A 20,324-nucleotide genomic window follows, 5' to 3' on the forward strand; every position below is an offset into this window, starting at 1 on the left:
GCCCCGGCCCCCGCGCGGAGCGGCGGGGGGGAGCTGGCACCGCCACATCCGGGTGCCGGCGCTCTTAGCGCGCATGCGCGGCCGCCCCGCCGCTGCGAGGCAGGGTGCCGCGGCAGTCGCCGCCGCCGCCACTCCTCCCGGGGCGCTGCGCTTCCGCGTTGTCAGGCAAGGGGGAGCAACCGTGAGGCGGGGGAGGCGCCCTCCGCGGCGGCAGGAGGAGGCGGAGGAGGATGGTCGTGGGGGCGGGCGGCGGCGGTGGTAGCCGCTGGCAGCAGCCGGGAGAAGCCCCGCCGGTGACTGGCTGGCGGCACACGCAGCTTTGAGGAGGCGGAGGGTGCCCGAGCCGCGGGGCGGGCGCCTGCGAAGGGGGGAGAGACTGCGGCGGCGGGAGGGACCGGCACACGCACGCACACATCCACAGGCGCACGCACGCAGAGGGATGACAGCGGCGGCCGCGGCTGCCACGATGTGAGGCGGGCTGCGCGGGGGGACGCGGGGGCTCCGCGGAGAGGCGAGGCGGCCCGCACGCTCCCGGCGGCGGGAGGGGCGGCCGGGGCGGGGCCGGCCGGGCCCGGGGCGAGCCGTGCGCCCCGGCGGGCAGGGCGCGGGGCGCGGAGCGGCCGCGGGCGGCGAGTCCGGGACCGGCGGTGGCGGCGCTGGTGGGCTGACCGGCTCCTGTTTGCTTGGCTCCAGTCTCCGTCTCCGAGCCCGCGGGCCCCGATGAGGAGCGCCCCTGCGCTGCCGGACTGACGCCTCGCCGTCCTCCCCGCGGCCGAGGAGGGGCGCTGCCCCGCGGCGGAGAGCGCGGCGCCCCCGACCGCGGGCCGCCCCTGCACCGCCCTCCCCGGCGGGGGCTCGTCTGCCGCCTGCGGGGCGGGCGGCGCGGCACGGCGGGCGGCGGCGAGGCCGGGGCAGCGGGCAGCGCCGCCGCCGAAGACCATGAGGAAATTTAACATCAGGAAGGTGCTGGACGGCCTGACGGCGGTCTCCTCCGCCGCCTCGGCGTCGTCCGCCGCGCAGCAGCAGCAGGCGGGGAACCGGGAGACCGAAATCCAGGAGACGCTCCAGTCCGAGCACTTCCAGCTCTGCAAGGTGAATGCACGCTGCAGCCCGAGCCGGCCGGGGAGGGGGGCGCGCCGCCGCGGTGGGCTCTGTGGGCTTTGCCTCTCGGTACCGACCGCGCCGAGCCTCCCCGCCGCTCCTGTTTACTTGTTGGAATATTAATTTTTTTTGGGGGGTGGTGGGGAGAAGGGAAGGAAGCGGTGGGTGTAGCTGTACAGGTCTCATGGATTTCCGTAGTCATCTTTCCTGGAGAGTTTCAGGGTTTGTCCTCTTCTAGGCTCTTTCATGCGTGCTAATATTGACCGTGTTCACGAAGGCTTCGTAGAGAGAGTGGGATGGCTGGGGGAAGGAGTCATACCTAGCTGTAGTGCAGATCTGATTATCGCGGCATTTGAGTAGAAGCCTCTGCTAATGGGCCCGAAGGACGGGGAATCTGTCGCTCTGCATTATTTGCAAATGGATTTATCGTGTTCCTTTGCGCCTGAAAAAGGCTGTAGACGTTTGTGGTGGTTTCGCTGCAGTGTGTTGCCAAGTTGCCGATGCTGCTATTGCAAATCTCTGGAGACAGAGGAAAAGTTCTTGGGTTTTTTATTTGCTTGTGCGTGATACAGTAACTGCAGTTCGTGTCTGCACACTTCAGAAAATGATGCAGCGAATTAATTCACCAGCTGTACCAAGAGGAATAAAAACTGATTTGAATATCAATACCCGTTTTTATCTTTACAATGCACTCATGGCCTAGCCTGATATGGGTGAGCTTGTTTGTGGATTTTCCTCCTTGTTTTATCTAGTTTTGCAGGCATTTCTGCCACTTCTGCAAGTTGTTCAGGAAGGACATGGAAACGAGCAGAGCAGTTTCACAGCCAATAAAATCTAACTGGCAATATTGAGAGTTGTGGGGTATGTCTGCAACTTCAGTGAAGTAAAAGGAGTATATCAGAAGCTTCCAATGCATTTATAAGGTTCTAACATAACTCTGCTTTAAACTAAAGGTTTTGAAATGGAAAAGCTGGCATTTGTATGGCTTATGTTGTGTACATTTTGTAAAGGAAATAAGAGTAGGTGACACTTTTTATTATGTTCTCAGTTCTGATTAATTGCAGCCTGAGAAGTGGAGTTATTGTTTGGTCAGTTACCAAATTAGTCTTGGCTAATCATAAAGCTAAATGTGTCGATAGTTGCATATTAAGACAGAATCCCATGGTTGAGGGTGAAGGTTTTTTTGCTTTATTTGGTGGGGTGGTTTTTGGTTTTGTCTATTTTTGGGAGCTGTTTTTTCTCTTTGGGGGAAGCGAGGGGAGAGAGATTGGTTATATGGAGCTTGGGTTGTGTTTGGTTTTTTTATTAATGTGCTGAGACAGGTTGCACTGTCATGTGGGCCTCTTGGACTAAAACTGAAGTGATCTGCAGAAAAGCAAGTCTAGTAATTTGTAATAGTTCTAGTGACAAGTCTGGCTTTGCCAGACTTGCTAGGAACATCTGAGACCTTAATAGTTAAGTGCCTTTGTTATAGCTGAAAACAAGATTACTCAGAGAATGAGGTGGTTGAAAAAATGCTGAGTTGATACAATCTTTGTATAGGAGAAATGTAGGTTCAAATTAAGTTTTAGTAAGTATGACTGTCACTTGATCAAGGATGAATGAGTAATTGTGACTTTAAAAAAAATTTATAATTGGTTCATGTAAGACAGCTGACTTTCTCAGTCTGTTGTTAAAATGCTTTATAGCTCCTTTCTTAATTGTGATTAACACTGAATCCTGTTCCCTAACACAAAATATTGATTCTGTTTATTTTCGGTCTGCTGCTTGTCCATCATTACTGCAATGCTCTGACTTGTTAGACTGTACGCCATGGTTTCCCCTATCAACCTTCAGCCTTGGCATTTGATCCGGTTCAGAAAATACTGGCCATCGGGACTCAGACTGGAGCACTAAGGCTGTATCCTTTTATATTCTGAAGCAGATTCGGTGCACCTCATGCAAGTGATGTTTTGATTCAGCTGCTGGAACCATTCAGAAGTCTGTAGGAAGCAGGTATGCAGGAAGGGAGGAAGAAAACCCTGGTTTCTCTTGGTGGGTGGCCTGGCTGTTCTGGTTGTTGTTTGTGTCAGTTCACATTGTGTTAATGATGTGAGCTATGGCTGCTCAGTCCCCATTATCTCAAGTTAATATATACGTTTTGTAGAGGGTTACTAGTGTGTTGACAGCTTACAGCAGCTGACTGCGAATTGAAGGAGACCTAGGCTGAGCTCTGTTTCATTGTCCTGCTGTACCCTCTGGGATTGAAAAATTCTGTGCTGCTTGTTGGGGAGGTTTTGGGTGGTGGGTTTTGGGTATTTCTGGGTTCTTGAGATAAGCTTTGTAATACTGTAGTTACCTGCTACTGCTTCTGTGTTGCTAAAAGATGGTTTCAAGTGGGGACACTAAAAGGTACAGGAATTGTATTTCACTTTACAGTTTCCAAGTGATTGAGACGAGCAGGATGAATTTGTGGAATAAAGCACCAGTAACCCTACTTCTTTTTGCTCACTGAAAAGTGAACTGCCCATATGTTCATAGGCATATGGTACTATCCAAGCCATGTAAAAACATATGTGTTTAAACTTTTATTTTTAAGAGAAGATGCCCTGTAGATTCTTTATCCACACTGCCATTGCCCAAACCTTACTTTTCAGCAGAAGACAATGAATTGAATTATCTGTTGTCCTGAAATTGACTGAACTCTGACCTTTTTGGGTAAGCCTTAGGCCACCTTGCTAGAAAAATTGACTTAATCCTCTTTGAACTGTAGGTGAATCTCATCTTTTCCTTTGCTTATATCAGTCTGCAAGTAGACCTCTTATTTCCTTCTGTAACATCGCTACTCTGTCTGTAAGGTTAATTGCCTTAAGAGGGTCGTCTTTTGTGGGTTGAAAAATTAGAACTTCCATTATCAAATCCAAGGCTTTAAGAAGAGTCTGAAGTAGCTTGTATGGCTTCTGTAATAACATCTATTATAAATTCCAAAGATCTCTTAATTCAGAGTATGAGTAATGGTAATGACCATGCAGTGTTCTTAGTGCTGTATTTGAAAGTACCCTAAACTCTATAGATTTTGGTTTTAAAATGTGATAAAGTTGATTTAAATGAAGAATGAATTGTGGGTGGGTAGTGCTGGTATTGGTATCAGATCTCATATTGGTAGAATAGATGAGAAGAGAGATAAAAGTAAGCATTTGGGTTGGAGGAAAAGGAGACATCAAAATGTACCTATTTAGAACTTACCTGTAACTGTGGGCAATGTGATGTTGCGATGTGGATAATGATGAATTGGTAAAACCTGTGTACTGGCACTTGTCCATGACTACACCTGTGAGTTCTCAGAGTGTGAATTGCTTTCTAAATTATTGGGAGAAGTGCTGTACGATCCTGAGGGAAGAAACAGTTGCTGTGAGATGAAGTAGTAACATTGACTGAAAATGTGTTTCCTAAGGGAAGGGAAGAAGTTTCATGCAGAGGATGAAACATTGGTGCTCCCCTAACTTCATGGCGAAGAATATGCTTCTCAGTACCTTGATAAAGATCTTGATTCTTGGAAGAACTGGTTAAAACCTCTCAGCCTCAGCTGATAGGCCTAACCTAGTAACACTGCAGAAGATAAATCTGTGATTACTTCCTCTTCGAGATGGAGGAGTGCAGGCAGAAGGGATAGATTCAGACACATTTCAGTGTAAAACCAGACTCTGGCTAGTGAAGCAGGTTTGAAAAGCACCCTTTAGGAAGGAGTAAAACTTGCGAAGTGCTTATTTAATTCTATTGCTCAAAGATAAAAACACAACTGAAAAGTGCTTGTTGACCTACAGGATGCTTTACCTGCTAAGGTTTTTATGAACAATGAATTATGTGCACGGATTCATTAAAATGGGAGCCCTTTACTCTTTAGTGCGGCAGAAGTGTTTTAACTGAAATAAGGTGTGCACTGGAAAGACTGAGAGTAAGTGAAGAGGTATTCATTGAGAAATAAATCCTGAAAGTGGGACATAAGTCAATCGTCATTTTATTCTGCATTCATGTTGTAAGAATATAAAAGTAAAGGAATGAGAATGCTTCTTTCATTGCCTACAAGCAAATGGGAGCTGGATATTAGTGTTTTCCTTGCATCTTCAAGTATAGGTGCATCTTACTGAGTTTTCACTTGCTTCCTGTTGCATGTAAGTGATCTGAGGAATTGCAAAGCAAGTTTTTAATTAGGAAGGTTATAAAGTATTCTTAAATTAAGAAATTAGCTAACCTCTTTTAGATTACATTAAAATATGAAAAAATTAATGTTACAGTCCTGGTTGACTTTGGGCCATTTATCAGTTAACCCCTTTTACAGAGCATGTTCTCTGTATTTGAGAAGTCTGCAATTTTGTTATATTAAATTCAAAACCAGTATTGATTAGAACAGATTAATATGAGTAGGAATTTTCTTAATCACGCTTTTATCTCATTCTGTTTTGAGGAGTCTGTAACCACCAATGGAGAACAGAGAATTTATACACAAATACTAAATGCTGTCTCTAGTGTTGATACAATGACATGTGAAAATAGAACTAAAGCTTTTTCTGAAAAACCAAAATCTGTGGTTACAGATATACTGGAAGTTCACTGACGTGGTATATTTATCAATTGGAGATTAATAAAGACAAAATAACATCAACGCTGTATGGAATTCTCTGAATCCACAAAGTAATTGTGGAAATGGAAATACCTAAACTATAGTTGATATGTTTCACTAACCGCGTTGGCAGTAGAATTACTACTCTATTAATATTCTTTGTCCCTGAGTCTAGGCTTGATGGGTTAAAACTGGAGGAGTGTTATGGAGTTGATGACTTAGTGTGCCAGAGGCAAGGTCTTTCCTATTCCGTGTTCATGAGCAGCCGTTGGTTCTAGATCTTTTTTCACACTTTTAAGAGGGGGCAAAATCAATAAAAATATTAGGAGACTGCTTTTAGTGTAAAACCTAAACCTCGTAAGTCACCAAAGTTACAGTTTGGGATTGCAGACGAGCTAACTTGAGTGGTGTATCCTTTGTATTCCTTCTTAAAAAAACCCAACAACCCACCCTTGATTCTATTTCCAGGGTTACTTAGAAATATTTCAAACTCTGATTTAACTAGGAGACTTTAACAAGTGTTTCTGAGGCAGGCTGATATTGCTCAGGTATTATCCTTAATTAGAGAAGTATTTAGTGCCCTCGGTGGAAAGGAACATTTTTAACATTTAATAACAAAGGGTCTGTTCTGTTTTCACCTGTGGACAGCAACTTGGTTCTGTTGCTGTGTATGTGGGAAGGTTACAGAGTATAGCTTAGTAAAATAGAAACCTTGGAGGGAGGGCAGATGCTGGACCTGCTACTCCTGACTACAGAACAGCCAGCTGATAGGACCCTCTCCCTGACGGTAGAATCTGTGGAAAATAGTTAAGCTCTTCGGTTCTGTTTTCTGTATTGCAGGGGAAATTGAGTGGTGAGGTAGGCACAAGAGGAGAAGCACAGTGCTAAGTGACATAAATCTTATATTTATTTCTTGCATACACCCACGCTTTTCTGCTCACACTGATCCAGTTGTTCCTCTGAGTTTGTGGTGCTGATCAGAGGACTCAGTTACAGCTGCTTGAGGTGTTTGAGCCTTGGCTGGTGGCCTGCCTCTTATGTGTGGCAATTCTGCCTCAGGCTCACCCTTCTGCACAGTGCTGAGTGCTTGTGGATGTGTTCCCTACAAGTAACAATTGTGCTTGCAAAAGATTTCAAACTGCAGTGGTCAGTGCAAGCTGCTGGTGGCCTCATTTGTCACTGCAGGACAGTATTTTTGGCTTTCTTCATACTTAAAGGGAGTTATCTGTTGTTACCAGGGTGGCTTTCACCTTTTGATCTCCTGTCTCAGATGTCTTAATATCAAGTAGTTAAAAATTAATCTATGCTTTGCCTCTTTCCTGTGCATACCTGAACCATTGCAGCAGGACACATAGTCTGTAGTCTTTAGGAAGTTTTGTGAATAATTGGCTGTGCTTTGTTTTCCCAGCAGATATCAAAACCTTCTAAGGAGTTAGAGCAGAGTATAAGTACTCAAGATTAAACTTACCTGAATGGTGTAATTGAGTAGACTTCACCCCGTGATGTCCTGCCAGCATTTGGTGTCATAGGCAATAGCCCTGCTTTCATGCTGTCTGTTGTTTTTTCTCTTCTGCCTAAAAGTCCCTCCAGAAGTTGAATGTGATCTGAATGGGGCAGCAGTTAAACTGCACAGAGGTTTGAGAAAGGTGAAATGGTCTTTTTCAGGATTTGTCTGCCTTTAGGATATTCTTTGCTGAGAACTTTAAATTTAGTAATTGTACGGGGCTCTGGACTTAATAGTTGGCTGAGCTTTTTTGTTTGTTTTTATAGGAGGTAGAATAAGCTTTGAAGCTAAAGCAGAAAAATTGAAGGAATTCTCTTGCTCCCTGCTGTTTAACTGCTCCATCTTAAACAAGTTTATTCAGTTTTCTGTGCTTTAATTTCTCAATAGCAAAACTAGGACAGTATATCAAATGAGACACATTTTGATTGTCTGCCAACATGAATGCAATATCTTTATTGGTGCTTCATGCCTTTAAAATACTCATTTGAAGCTGGAAACTCAGTCTTTCTTTTGATAGAGGGAATTCTGAAAAGAAAGACCATTTCCACTAGAAATTCTTGAAAATAAAGGGGATACCTGTAGAGTAAGTGTTGTGCCTTCCACACAGACCAAATTGTGCCTATGATTCTATTCCCAAGCTGAATAGGTTCTTAATTAAAAAGTTCAGTGGGGGAGGAGTTTCCTGTTGCAAACCCAGTTCATGGGAAGGAGAAAAATTAGATTGTTCATCGTTCTGTCGTTAAATATCTGAAGATCCCAATCATTCTCAATATCAGCATCTGTTCACTTCCCCTTGTTCTTATCAGCAGTGAAAGATGACTTTGTAAGTGAATGACATTTTCATGTATTTGAGGCGTATAAAACTTTTGTTCTGTGACTTCTGTTCTCTGGCCTGTGTGAGAAGAATCACAACTGTTATTCTTTGATCGAAAGAGCTCAAAGCCTGGATATGTGGTTCCATGCAGTTATGAGATGTTTATGTAGCAGCATCTGGATAGTTTTGCTGTAGATGTATACCGAAAAATTCAAGTAAATTCCCTGAAGCTCTAAGAAAATTCCATTTCAAACTTGTGATCTGATTATATCTATTAAAAATACTATTCCTTTGGATCATTCAGACTATGCAAGGCAGTCTGTCTGGGTTGGTTTTTTTACTCCTATCACAGAAACATCCACTTAAGATGATGTAGGTGGTATTTGGTTGGGGGCTTTTGCATGTGACGGGGGGTTTTTTTGTTTGCTTTAAGTAGCTCTACACTTGCTCTTTTCCCTTCTGGAGAAAGGGCAGTAGGGCAGTGGCTGAAGCTGTGTTTACAGCATGCAGAGCAAAGATTGCATGTTTTTCAAACCAAGCACCTATCTGAAGTTGGCACAGCTTCAAGTGGGAGACTGGAATAGATGAACTTGGGAGGTCCTTTCCAACCTAAATGATTCTGTGATTCTGTCTAATCTGTGAATATACCAAAGTCAAATTAAACTACTGTTTTGTGGATTGCCAGGGGGTTTTGGCTTTTGTACACTGAAGAGAAAAATCTCAACCTTTGCCAGTTTTCTTCTGGACTTCGAACAAATCTTCCTGTTTTGGGAAGAATACATCAGTAAAGCTACTAAAAATATTTCAGTAGTGTCATGCCAGAGAGACTCTGTGATTATCTGTTAATAAAATATTTCTTGGCTACCTTGCCATCCAATTTACAAAGAGTAGTTTAAGTAAGAAAACTACTTTGCTTAAAAATGTACATTAATCTTATCACATTTCCGTTTCCTTTAACATGACCACATTTCTTGTAATATCTTCCAGCTTTTAGTTCACATGGAAATCATTAGCTGTCTTGTATCTTTCTTTCAATGAAAAATCCTCATTCCCTAAATGAAGAAAATAAATTATCTTTAGATATTCTGAAATGAAATAAGGCCAAAATGCCATGATGAGATATGTAACCCTTAAGTGTATGGGATTATACCAAGTTAGTGCTACACAGAGAAAGCTATTATTGAATTCTTCATAATAAATAGGATCATGTACTTTTTAGATCTGTGATTATGCTTGTTGGGAGACTTGGTGTGCTGGTTTTGGCAGGGGTAGAGTTAATTTTCTTCGTAGTAGCTAGTATGGGGCTATGTTTTGTATTTGTGCTGAAAGCAGTGTTGAAAATACAGGGGTATATTAGTTACTGCTGAGCAGTGCTTACACAGAGTCAAGGCCTTTTCTGCTTCTCATTCCACCAGCAAATAGGCTGGGGATGCAAAAGAAGTTCAGAGGGGACACAGCTGGGACAGCCGACCCAGCTGACCAAAGGGATATTCCAATACCATATGGCGTCATACTCGGCATATAAAGCTGGGAAAAGATAGTGGAACACCTGGATGATGGTGTTTGTCTTCCCAAGTAACAGTTACGGGTGATGGAGCCCAGCTCTCCTGGGTATGGCTGAACCCCTGACTGCTGATGGGAACTGGTGAATGAATTCCGTGTTTTGCTTTACTTGCGTGCACAGCTTTTGCTTTACATAATAAGCTGGTTTTATCTCAACCCATGAGTTTTCTCACTCTTACCCTTCCAATTCTCCATACCACCAGGGGTGGAGTGAGGAAGCAGCAAGGTGGTGCCAGCTGGGGTTAAAGCCCCAATGTGGGGCTTGAAGGGTCGAAGAGGTAACAAATTTGATTGGAATGTGCTAGGTCAATTTTATAGATGTTATTTTTGTTTAGCAATTAATTGGCAGGCTGCTGTGCTTGCTGTGGGGCTTGCTTGCCTTACTGTATATTGGTCTAGTGCTCGTTACTGGCTGCTTTTTGGTTTCGCTGCTCGCTGTACTGCTATCACCTTACTGCGTTGTGCCTGGGAACATGTTGATAGCAGCCATGGTGATGCACCTGGGCTGGCAGATGGCCAGGGCATCGCTGCTGTTCGGGTGCTGCTGTACCAGACAGGCTGGAACTCCAGAGTGAACTTGAGTTGAAGGGACTGTGACCTGTGGGTGAGCCCGTGTGGGAGCAGGACACCCCAAAGCATCTGTGACCATGGGTAAGTCCACACCAGAGCAGGTACATCTTGGAGTGTCTGTGGCTGTGTTTGTCTATGCTGCAGCAGGTATGCCTCTGAAGGGTTCTTGGCCCAAGGACAAGTCCACAGTGGAGAAGTACATCTTGGAGCATCAGTAGCTGTGCATGAGATCATGCTGGAGCACTTCAAAGTGTATGGTCATGGATAAACCCATGGCAGAGCAGATCACCTCTGGAGAGACTGCAGCCATGGGTAAGGCCATGTTGGAGTAGGTTTACTTCTGGAGGGACTGTGGCTGTAGGTAAGGCTACACCGGAGCAGATCTATCTCTGAAGACATTGTGGCCTATGGATAAGGCCATGCTGGAACAGGTGCACCTCAGAGCAACTGTGGCTGTCAATAAGTCTGTGCTGCACCAGGTCTTTGATCTAAAGTATTGTTGCATGTACTGTAATTCTACTAAATGGCTTTTAGTAGTAATTGCTTTTGTTCAAAAATAACTGAAGTATAACTGTATTATATCTAATACTACAATTTACTGAAATGGACTTCAGAATGAAAACTTTTCTTCCCTGTAAGTATTGTAATTGACAGAGGAGAAGCCTAGTGGATATAGCCTTGCAGCTTCAAACTTGCTGGGTCATAGTGAGCTTGGGAAAGGTAAATGTTTTTGGAAAGCATGCCAAGTTTGCAAGGCTGCAGGTGTTACAGTAGCACTAGTGTAGCCTGTTTCCTTTTATGTCCTAGCTATTTGTGAAACACTGAGGTGGTATGGATTGGTGATTTGATGATGTAAGGGTAAAATGTGACAGGGACTCAGCTTAAGCTTTCAGACTTCTGATATGGTGCTCAAGTCACTAGGCTCTTAATTCCACATTTTACTGGATTTGTTCTTTCTCAGTTACTGTGGAAGAGCTTTTAGAACTGAAATAGCATTATTGCTGCAGGAGAAGACATGAGCCTTTTCGGTAAGGTCATGTCTGGAAAAGTAGAAATAGCTCATGATTCGAGATATGATAAAGCTTGAAAGAACAAATCAAGATGCAAAACCCTTCCTAACAAAACTTCCTGTTTGACAGAAGTTTTCTGACTGTGTTAGACTACTTCTAAGTGTCCAGCCCTCAATTTTTACACAGGTTTCAGAAGGCAAAGATAAGTATTTTTACATGTTACCTTTAAGGTGAGTAGAATTGCCCTCAGTTATTTTACATATTTACTGCTACTCTTCTGGAACTGTTTTTGTTTCTCATTTTAGCGGAACAGTAAAAACCCATGTTACTTATCAGGATTCCCACAGCACATCTGTTTCTGTAGGGTTGTCTATGAAGAAGCTCAGTGAAAAACAGAATTAAAACTTGTAAATTATTGCATTCTGGATGCAATAACTGCAAAAACAGCAAACTGGAGGATGTGTATTTTGGAAACAGTTCACTTTACCAGTTAGCTAAAATTAAGGACAGTGGTTTCATATTGTGAAAAAATAGTCCTTAGCAGTTTTGAGAGAGTTAATACTGCAGTAGCTCTTTATCTTTAATCTCTTGAGTCTTCTGTTTTCCTCTTACTACTCTTAATGTGGCCCATCCTGGAGTATACCATCAAACTGATCATTATAACTTTTTTTAAAAACCAAAATTCTTAATTCTGCAAAGTGCACTTGGTTAAGTAGACAAGACTACTTTTCCTAAGATCTAATTCTTTGACATGAAGTGTATTTATTTATTTGTTTACCTGAGGAAGCTGTTTGTGGGTTTTGGTTCACAAGTACATACACGACTGCATTGCTTACCCACTGCCAGTGTGCTGTCTTTCAGCAGCTTTTGATGTTACCTTATTTTGCTGACCCCTAAGTTTAAGTTGTGGTATTGTAATTGGTACTTCAATGATAATCAAGCATAGCCTCTTAGTATTCAACTGGTGATAACTTGGGTGAAATTCTTCGTGTCAACACTTCTATCATAAGCACTTCATGACAATAATACAGTTTACATGTTTGTCAAATGGAGCACTAAGTTACTACCGTTGACTTGCTGTGCAAATACAGGTGAAGATCTAATGATATAATTTAAATATCTGACAGTGATATTTGTATTGCTGAACTTAGGCACAGTTTAAAATAATTAAGGTCTTGGAAATAGCTAAAACTGAAATATTTCACCAGTCAGGACTGTGGTAGAGTATTTAGTAGATTTCTAAAACATGCAGCAATTGTTAGCCTCCAGAGACTCATACTGAATCCTGATTCATTTTGATTTTTACAACACTTTCATGAGATTACTCTTTCTGCGGCTATCATTTAGCCTGATCTGACACACTGATGTTCAGTTTAAGACACTCTCTCACAAGTGAGAACTATTTTGTCTTACAGTTAAAATATCTCCTTGGGAAGAGATTCCAAAACTGCTCTTGTGTCCTAGATCTGTACAACTTGACGACAACCTTGGTCTCATACTAGTTGTTCTAATTAATCACTTCCTGCAAAGACTCAGTCTATTTTGAATCCTAAACTTCTCTTAACTAGATTTTTTTTATTTATTTATAATGCTTGTGTTGAGGTAGCTATATCAATTGCTGAATTAAGATTGATTTTAATATTGTATTAGTAAAGATTTTTCACTGAAGTTCACAAATAGATCTTCCCTAGTCATTTGTCCACAGTTCTACTCTGTATCAGTGGTTCTTCGGGGTTTTTCATTTGCTTTGAATTTTATCTTAAGTGTCAAGAATAGTGAAAGTAAATGAAACTTGGAATGTGTGTCTGCTAGAAAACAAAAGTGTAAGATTAAGTACTTTAAGGAATGCTATGTTATGCTGATTGAGCTAACTAAAACATGTGGTGAAAACTTGCTAAATTGATTACTGCTTATGAAAGTCTTTTGTCTTTAATTAGGGATCGCTTAACTTGGACAGTGAGCTCAGGGAGCTCAAGGACAGATTTAATGAGCAGATGGTGTTTGCCTTGAGCCCCCTGAAAAGCAAGATATGAGCAGGACCATCCAGACAATAATTATTGTGTGCAGCTGTGTCATGACAAACTCCACCACGCTTGGGCATCTGGCCAGCATCCCTGGCATGTGTGAACCTTATGAATCATGAGATAGTGCATGCCTGCACTTAGCCTAAACTTAAATTTACATACACTAGGTGTGTAAGCTATTCTTGTTTTTCACTGAGTACAAAGGTGGGCAAGCTCCAGGACTGGGCAGGAAGCCTCACCTACAGGTGGATGCACCACATGGGAATTTTCCCAGTTACTGAGAGGCTTCTGGCACTGGCTGCAATGGTGTTTCCCAGCCAAAGTGTGGGCCTGAATGATGTTAAGGTGGTAGTTGGTGATGTATCCTTTTCTTAGTCTCCTTAACGCTTTGCAGTAATGATTTGATGCTTCAGGTCTATTACTATTTTATCATATTTTGCATAATAACTAGTACTGTTTCCTTTTTTGCATATTGCATGCTATTTTTCCTTTATTATACTGTAATATAATAAAATGCATTTATTTGGTCTGGAATTCATTTTTGCTTGGTATCCAGTCAATCAGCAAAACAACATGTGAAACAATTTTTTTTGTAAAAAAAAAAAGATGCTGATCTTGTAATGCTTAAAATGCAGTCTGAAGTGTTGCAGTTTGCAAAAATCAACTACATGATTACTGTTCTACAGAGACGTTTGTATCTTGATAGAAATAAGTGAAGGCTACTTTATTCATTTTACTGAATGTCATGGGATTTTGTTTTGTAAGTACCTTATAAAGGTAGTAACAATCTGATTTCTTTTGGGCAACTTGAAGCTTAATTTCCTTCTAAAATTGAGATAATACAGTTTCAGTGACCACTGCTTCCCTGTCCAGAATAAGTCTTAGCCTGCCCCACTCAAACCAGACAGTGCTCGTAACAGCAATACTGGTGGAGAGAGATTAGGTTCTCCCTCAAGAAAGGCTATAGACCAAACTCACCCTTTTATGAGGTATCCCATGGATTCTCCAAGAACGAATTGCCTTCTGCTCCTATATTCTTGTGTGAAGTCTTCACAGAAGCTGTATTAACTTCAGAAACCAGGGAACTAAAGAAAAGATGCAGATCCAAAGGAAGCAAAGCCTTTGTACTTGTGCTTAGCAAGCTACTGTTTTATGTGATTCATGCTATTTCAAGCAGAGAATTGCATTCCATAGCCTCTTGAAGCTGCTGCCAGGCTTGTACTCTGTATGTATTTGATTAACGTTATTAGATCTTTGTTTCATGTTAAGATGATATATTTAACGCTTCAAGAGTAGCCAACTGAAGAGGTAATCCAGCTGATACCCAATGTTTTTTGTAACCTTTTTTACTAAAGGTTCTGCTTCTTTCCCACCTAGTGACACCAACTTGTAGTTAGTAGCAGCAAATGGATGAGAGCAATTTGCATATTTCTGTTTTCTCATTAGGGAAAATAATAGAACGCCAATTTTTTGTGATCACTTAATGTCAATTTGATGGGATTAGTATGCCTGTATTTTTTTGCATATGCTCTATCCAATCTTACTACAGTGTTAAACAGAGCAGATGTTCATCTTCACAGTTGAAAAACATTCTTGACTGAACTTTGTAGTGTTGCTATTAGAAGTACAGTTACTAAGCTTTAGTGATGCTTGTTAATATGCAGAATGGGCTGCAGAGCGATACGTTGCCTGGCATTCCCTTTTACATGTGTTCCAAACTTGTGCAGTAAACTTGTACAGGGAGGTTAGTTTCACAGCCACCCTTAAATGTCAGATAAAGAGGAAAGTCACTACAAAAAAGCCCTGGATAAACTTCCATTTAAGTGACTAAATAATGATTTCTTACTGTCATGGTGAATATCCCTTCATTCTTTAAAATAATTAGGTGGGAAACATAACTCTTAGGAAAGAAATCCTGCTGAGTTACTAACCTGGAAAAAAGATTGGGTAGCCTACCTCTTTAAAGTACACAGTCTTACTAGTAAAAGTCGCCATATTTTCTTTAGTGTTGCTGACCAAAGGAAATTGTATTCAAATAGCAGCCACTCACAAAGAATACTATTTTATTAAACTTGTTTTGTACTTAATTCTGTATCTTTCAGTTAAAAAAAAAAACAAAAACACTAAGCAGAAACATAGGTCCAAAAACTGTTACCCACAGTATATTTGGCTGCCTAGAACTTGACTGTTTTACTTATTTTTGTTCATCAGACATTGCCTGTGAAAGTACTGTGAATACAGTCCTAATTGTGTTAATAGTCAGAGGGTTAGTAAAAAAAGTAAAATAGAATGGGATTTGTACATGCCTTAGAGGATGCTGTGAGGAAGAGGCAGTAGGAGTTAACTTTTATAATATTCTTTCTCTTCTTAGGGAAAACCAAATGGTAAAGGACAAAAACTATTTAACTTTTGAGCTATGGCAGTTTAAAAGAACTGTGTTTGGTTTTTCCCCATATGATCACTGTCAAAATTTACAGATCAAATACTGTAAAAAAAAAAAAAAAAAAGAGATGAGGAAGAGGTGGCATGTCCTGAGCAAACTTTACTAACCTTTGATAATCTGTTCTTTCACCTGGCAACACCCAGTGGGAGAAGCAGCACATCAAAAGACGCAAACAGTTTGGATTTCTATAGATAACCTGACTGAAACTTAGTAAATGCATCTCTTTGAATGCAGGAAAGTCACCTGTAATGCATTCAGTGTAGTGCAAACAGCTGTAAAGGCCCCTGTTACAGTAGTTTGCAAATGCAACTCTGCAGAAATAAAAACTTAACTTTTACAGATCTGCAAATACATAGATATCATGACTGGTGCATAGCTACAATTGGAGAGCAAGTGATCAATGTTCAAATGGATCTGTGTCTGTTTGGTCCCCTACTTTGCAGCAGAACTGATTTCTATTTGCAGCGGACTTTTCTTAAAGCTAGCTCTGTTTTGGTAACAGAAACTACTATACCAAAGGGGCCAGAAATGCAATGGTGTGTGGCTCAAATGCGAGTAGTCACTAAAAATATTGTCTTGATGGGTACTCTCCATTATAAAATAGCTAAAAATGATGCTGTTGTTACTTTTGCACCCGAGGGTGAGGTTATCTTCCTTAGCATAATAAGCAGTAGAGGTGATCGCTGTCACCAGTTAATCTAGCAAACAGGAGCTGCCTGCATTTCATTTTGAGAGACAGAAGTTGTAGAGGTCCTTGCTGTTTTATTAAGGTTGTGGATAGGCTCTTCTCACTTAAGTGCTCAAAAGTGACCTTAACTTACCTGTGTCTGGTGCACCCTTGCGTGGGCAGAATACTTAGACTAGCTGTTCTTTAAAAGGGTTTCGCTAAGGGAAGGATCATTTCTAAAACCAGGAAGAGGAAAGTATTTGGTTGTTGCCTACCTACAGGCTTTCTGAGTTGGGTTGTCCTTTACAAATGTGGTCTTTCCCTATTTTTGAGCTTGTCTGGGCAGGGGTGGGGAGAGGTGAATTGATGCCTAGCCAGACTGCAGAAACTTGGGAGACACTAATTCAGTTCCAGTAATACTACCAAAATGATCATAAGTGGGGTTTTTTGTGTATAACTTCATAGTAATTCACTGATCTGAATTCAAGATGACGTTTACTGAGATTATGTATAATACTTAGTGTATTATGTATTTAGAAACATATTTAATGTACTATATTGTATGTAATATACACAATAAATAAAAGAAAAATAGGCCTAAGTTAGATCTTTGAGACATAAAGATCACAGCTAAGTACAAAGCTTCAAATTGGTGGATAAGTGGATATGTATTTTTTTCTGAACCATCTACTGAAACTTGGTTTTTCGACTTGGCCCAACAAGCTTGGAAAAACATGGTCAACAAAGAAGCATTTTGCTGTCATAGAACAATACTGTGTCCACGTTTTGAGTCTGTTTTCACGGTTTTTGCATTTTAAGTGATGTGGATTTAGAGGGGGAAACTAGAATTAGTGAGAATAGGGTGGCTGCCTTAAAAGAGGATTAACAATGCCTGGTCTCCTCAGTTTAGAGAGGAGGAGAAGGGGTAAATATGATCAAGGGCTGTAAAATCAAGAGGACACCAGTTAAAATGCATGCTGAGCTGTCACTTAGCAAATCTGCTGTGCAAAAACTAAGGAGCATTCACTAAAGTACTATTAGACTGATTTTAAAGAAATAAAAAACAAGTTTTTAGAATTTCACTACTTGTTATTTTCAGACTAGTATTTGTGGGCATGGATGAAACAGTGTTGGCAGGCCATACTGGTGCATTTAGGAAGGGAATAGACAAATTTAGACACAAGTCTTAATAGGTAAATGCTGAAGGTTTTACATAGCTAATCTACTGGGAGGGTTTGGTTTGGGAACAGGCTGAAAAATGTGGACAGGCTTGTGAGCTCTCCTAAATAAAGCTGATTGCTGTTGTAGGAGACAGTTCTGGGCTGCATGGACCTCTGGTTTGAATCAGTGTGGTGGCTCCTGTACTTCTAGTCTGGTTGACTCCTCTCAGAGAGATTCTGTAACAATGAAGTGGTTCAACAGTATGGTTGCACAGACTTCCTGACTTCAGCTCAGCACTTCACATGGTAAATAATTTCTGTTAATGCAATTTAACATTTTCTCAGCTTCTGTGGTTTGTTAGCAAGGAAATAAACTCTGCTTAAGCAGCAAAAATTATCAGCTGCCTGAATAGTTGATGAAACTGTTTCTATACAGTAAAACTTAAAATGCCAGATGTCGTGGTATGGTGTAAGGGTGAGTTTTAACATTAAGGAAGCTGTCCTGAAAACTTGTGTGGTAATCACATTGTGATCTGGTAATGTTTTCTGCTTTCAGTTTTTTGCCTGCAGTGGAGGTTACTGTTGCAATTAAAACAGTGTGCTGGTGAGATCAGAAAGCAACTGCCTTGAGTAAGTTTTAAAGTGGAAAAACTACTTTCTGCCATTCTACAAATGTCATAATGTGCTATGTATACGGTAGTTGTATCCAATTTGACAAAGATGGTGCTAGTAACACTGTTCTAATCTATAGAGTAATGGATGGGCATTTTTAGGAATATAATCTCACCTGCTGCATGGGTAGCTCATTCAAAGAGACTATTCTTTTAAAAATATTCCTGAAATTGTATTTAATATCAAACTTAAAATTGGCAGATTTCAATTACAAAACAGATAAAATACTTAAATGCATAGTTTGAAAACTTTGTCCACATAGTTTGTACATAAAAAAAATATATCCAAATATAGAAGATCTTCTGTATTCTGAAACCTCTAATTGTCTGCTATAGTACATTAAAAACATATACTTATAAATTATACAAATGTACTTAATTTGGGGGAACTTCACTTCTGAGGAAGTTAAACTCAACTGGGAATACTTGTTAGTGTTACCTTAGTGTATTAATGGAGAATCTTTAAAGATGATCAGTGTAAATGCATTCTATATGAGTGATACTGAATCATTATAGATATATTATTTTAGTCTCCTAAAGAACTACTACAAATATTTAGTAGTTGAAAGTACCATAGTAGCTCAGTGCTGGTCACAGCTATTGTTTGGTGTGTTAGTTCTCTGGTTGCCTTTTTTTAAAGGACTACTAATAAATGCCATTCAGCATACTATTTTTGCTGATGTTTGACTGGAATGCATGTATCAGTCTATCATGACGGGTTTTAATAAAACAGACTTCATCCTGGCTTTGTACAACCAGACAGTAGTTAATGTTCCTCTTTTCACTCTGAGATGATTATATGATGAATTTTTTTTCCTTTTATAGTTGCTATTTTGAATTATTGGAAGTTACTGGTTAATCGAAATCTCTGCTTGTCTTTAAAAACCTAGTTAGTCTCTTTATCTTAAACATACGTAATTTTCAGTGTCCATACATGACCAATTTCTTTTTCTCATGGAGTGATTCTTAAAAAATACTATTTTACAGTTTTTAGGCATGCTTTGGTACAATGCTGCTTCTGGTACTTAATTGTAGCTTTCATCCATGTATAGTTTCAAGAATGTATCCATCCTGGAGGAGGCCATCTTGGGTGGTCTTGGGCAAGTGATTTAACTCCTTCCTCTTTTCCCTCTGCTTCAAGAGGATCAAATTTGTGTATGTATATGGCTTGTGAGCACAGATAAGACTTAATTTTGTTGAAGTGTTTTGGTTTTGTTTGTTTTTTTTCCCTGACTCTATAGCCTTGTTACCGTACAGTGAATTTAAAGACTACCTGTTTGCTGGGGACTCGCCAAGTTTAGAGGTTAGGGCAGACTTGGAATGTGTGTGGGGATTTGTAGGTGACTCTTGGTTAAATGGCCTACTACTTTCAGCCTTTCCTGGAAGCTGAAGTTGGAAACGGGGCATTTGTGGGGAAAAATGAGGAGTTATCAGGCTTCAGGTTGCAGTGCTAGTGTATCAATCAGTTTTTTTTATAGTCCTTTATAGCAAAAGAAGTTGGGATACTTTGCAAGCAAAACACTGCCAGACTTGTAATGCTTCAAAGAATTAAAGTGAATCTGCATTCAGTTGGCCAGTAAAGATTCTCTTTTGAGATCTGTAAGAGAAAATGACCTTAGCTTTTTTTCTAAATACATATGTGACTTGAATTTAGCTCTGGTGGAATTCTTTACCATCAGGAAGTCATGTTTTTCTTATTGTTTTTAATTCACACAGAGCTACTGACCACTGTAAATATACAATGGGATTATTTGTTGCTGTTTGATTGCAATTCTGTTATGCTAACATTTCAAAGAAGAAATAAACAATGCTACCTTGTAAAGATGGGATTTATTTTCTTCAAACTTTCCTAGCTAAATCTTTGAAACAAGTTTTCCCCTGTGCGTTTGTCCTTTTTCCCCATGTAAATGTTTGAGGAACATCACAGGTGATTGTCTGACAAATACCAATTTAAATGATTACTACTCTAGCTTATATCTGAGCCTCCTGTGTTTCTTAGTCCTCACCATGTAGATAGAGCACATATAACTTTCATGTGCTACAACTCCAATGAGTTGCAGTAGCTGGCTGAGAGTTACATTGCGCGTTTCCTCTTGTGTTTTTTGATGGAAGGCTCCAGAACTGAACTTTCAAAACTAATTTCATTTTCTCTATTGCTGAGTAGAAAAAGCTGTCTGACACTCAGAACATTAAAACA

At 40.8% G+C, this 20,324-nt stretch overlaps 1 protein-coding gene across 8 annotated transcripts in view; it reads left to right on the forward strand.

The window, feature by feature from the left end:
* The first annotated feature begins 201 nt into the window (after window positions 1-201).
* Window positions 202-20,324, forward strand: part of STXBP5 (syntaxin binding protein 5) — a 109,534-nt gene continuing 89,411 nt past the window's right edge. For 5 of the 8 annotated variants that reach the window (XM_055713098.1, XM_055713101.1, XM_055713103.1 and 2 more), the window contains exons 1-3: window positions 203-468; window positions 694-1,092; window positions 2,904-3,001. In XM_055713098.1, coding sequence (XP_055569073.1) covers window positions 940-1,092; window positions 2,904-3,001 — 251 coding nt within the window. In that variant the 5' untranslated portion in view covers window positions 203-468; window positions 694-939. Of the gene's footprint in view, window positions 469-693; window positions 1,093-2,903; window positions 3,002-20,324 lie in introns of all 8 variants that reach the window. The other 3 variants (XM_055713096.1, XM_055713097.1, XM_055713100.1) reach the window with 1 other exon arrangement.

Source organism: Falco cherrug, chromosome 6 (genome assembly GCF_023634085.1).
Source record: "Falco cherrug isolate bFalChe1 chromosome 6, bFalChe1.pri, whole genome shotgun sequence".
Taxonomy (NCBI): domain Eukaryota; kingdom Metazoa; phylum Chordata; class Aves; order Falconiformes; family Falconidae; genus Falco; species Falco cherrug.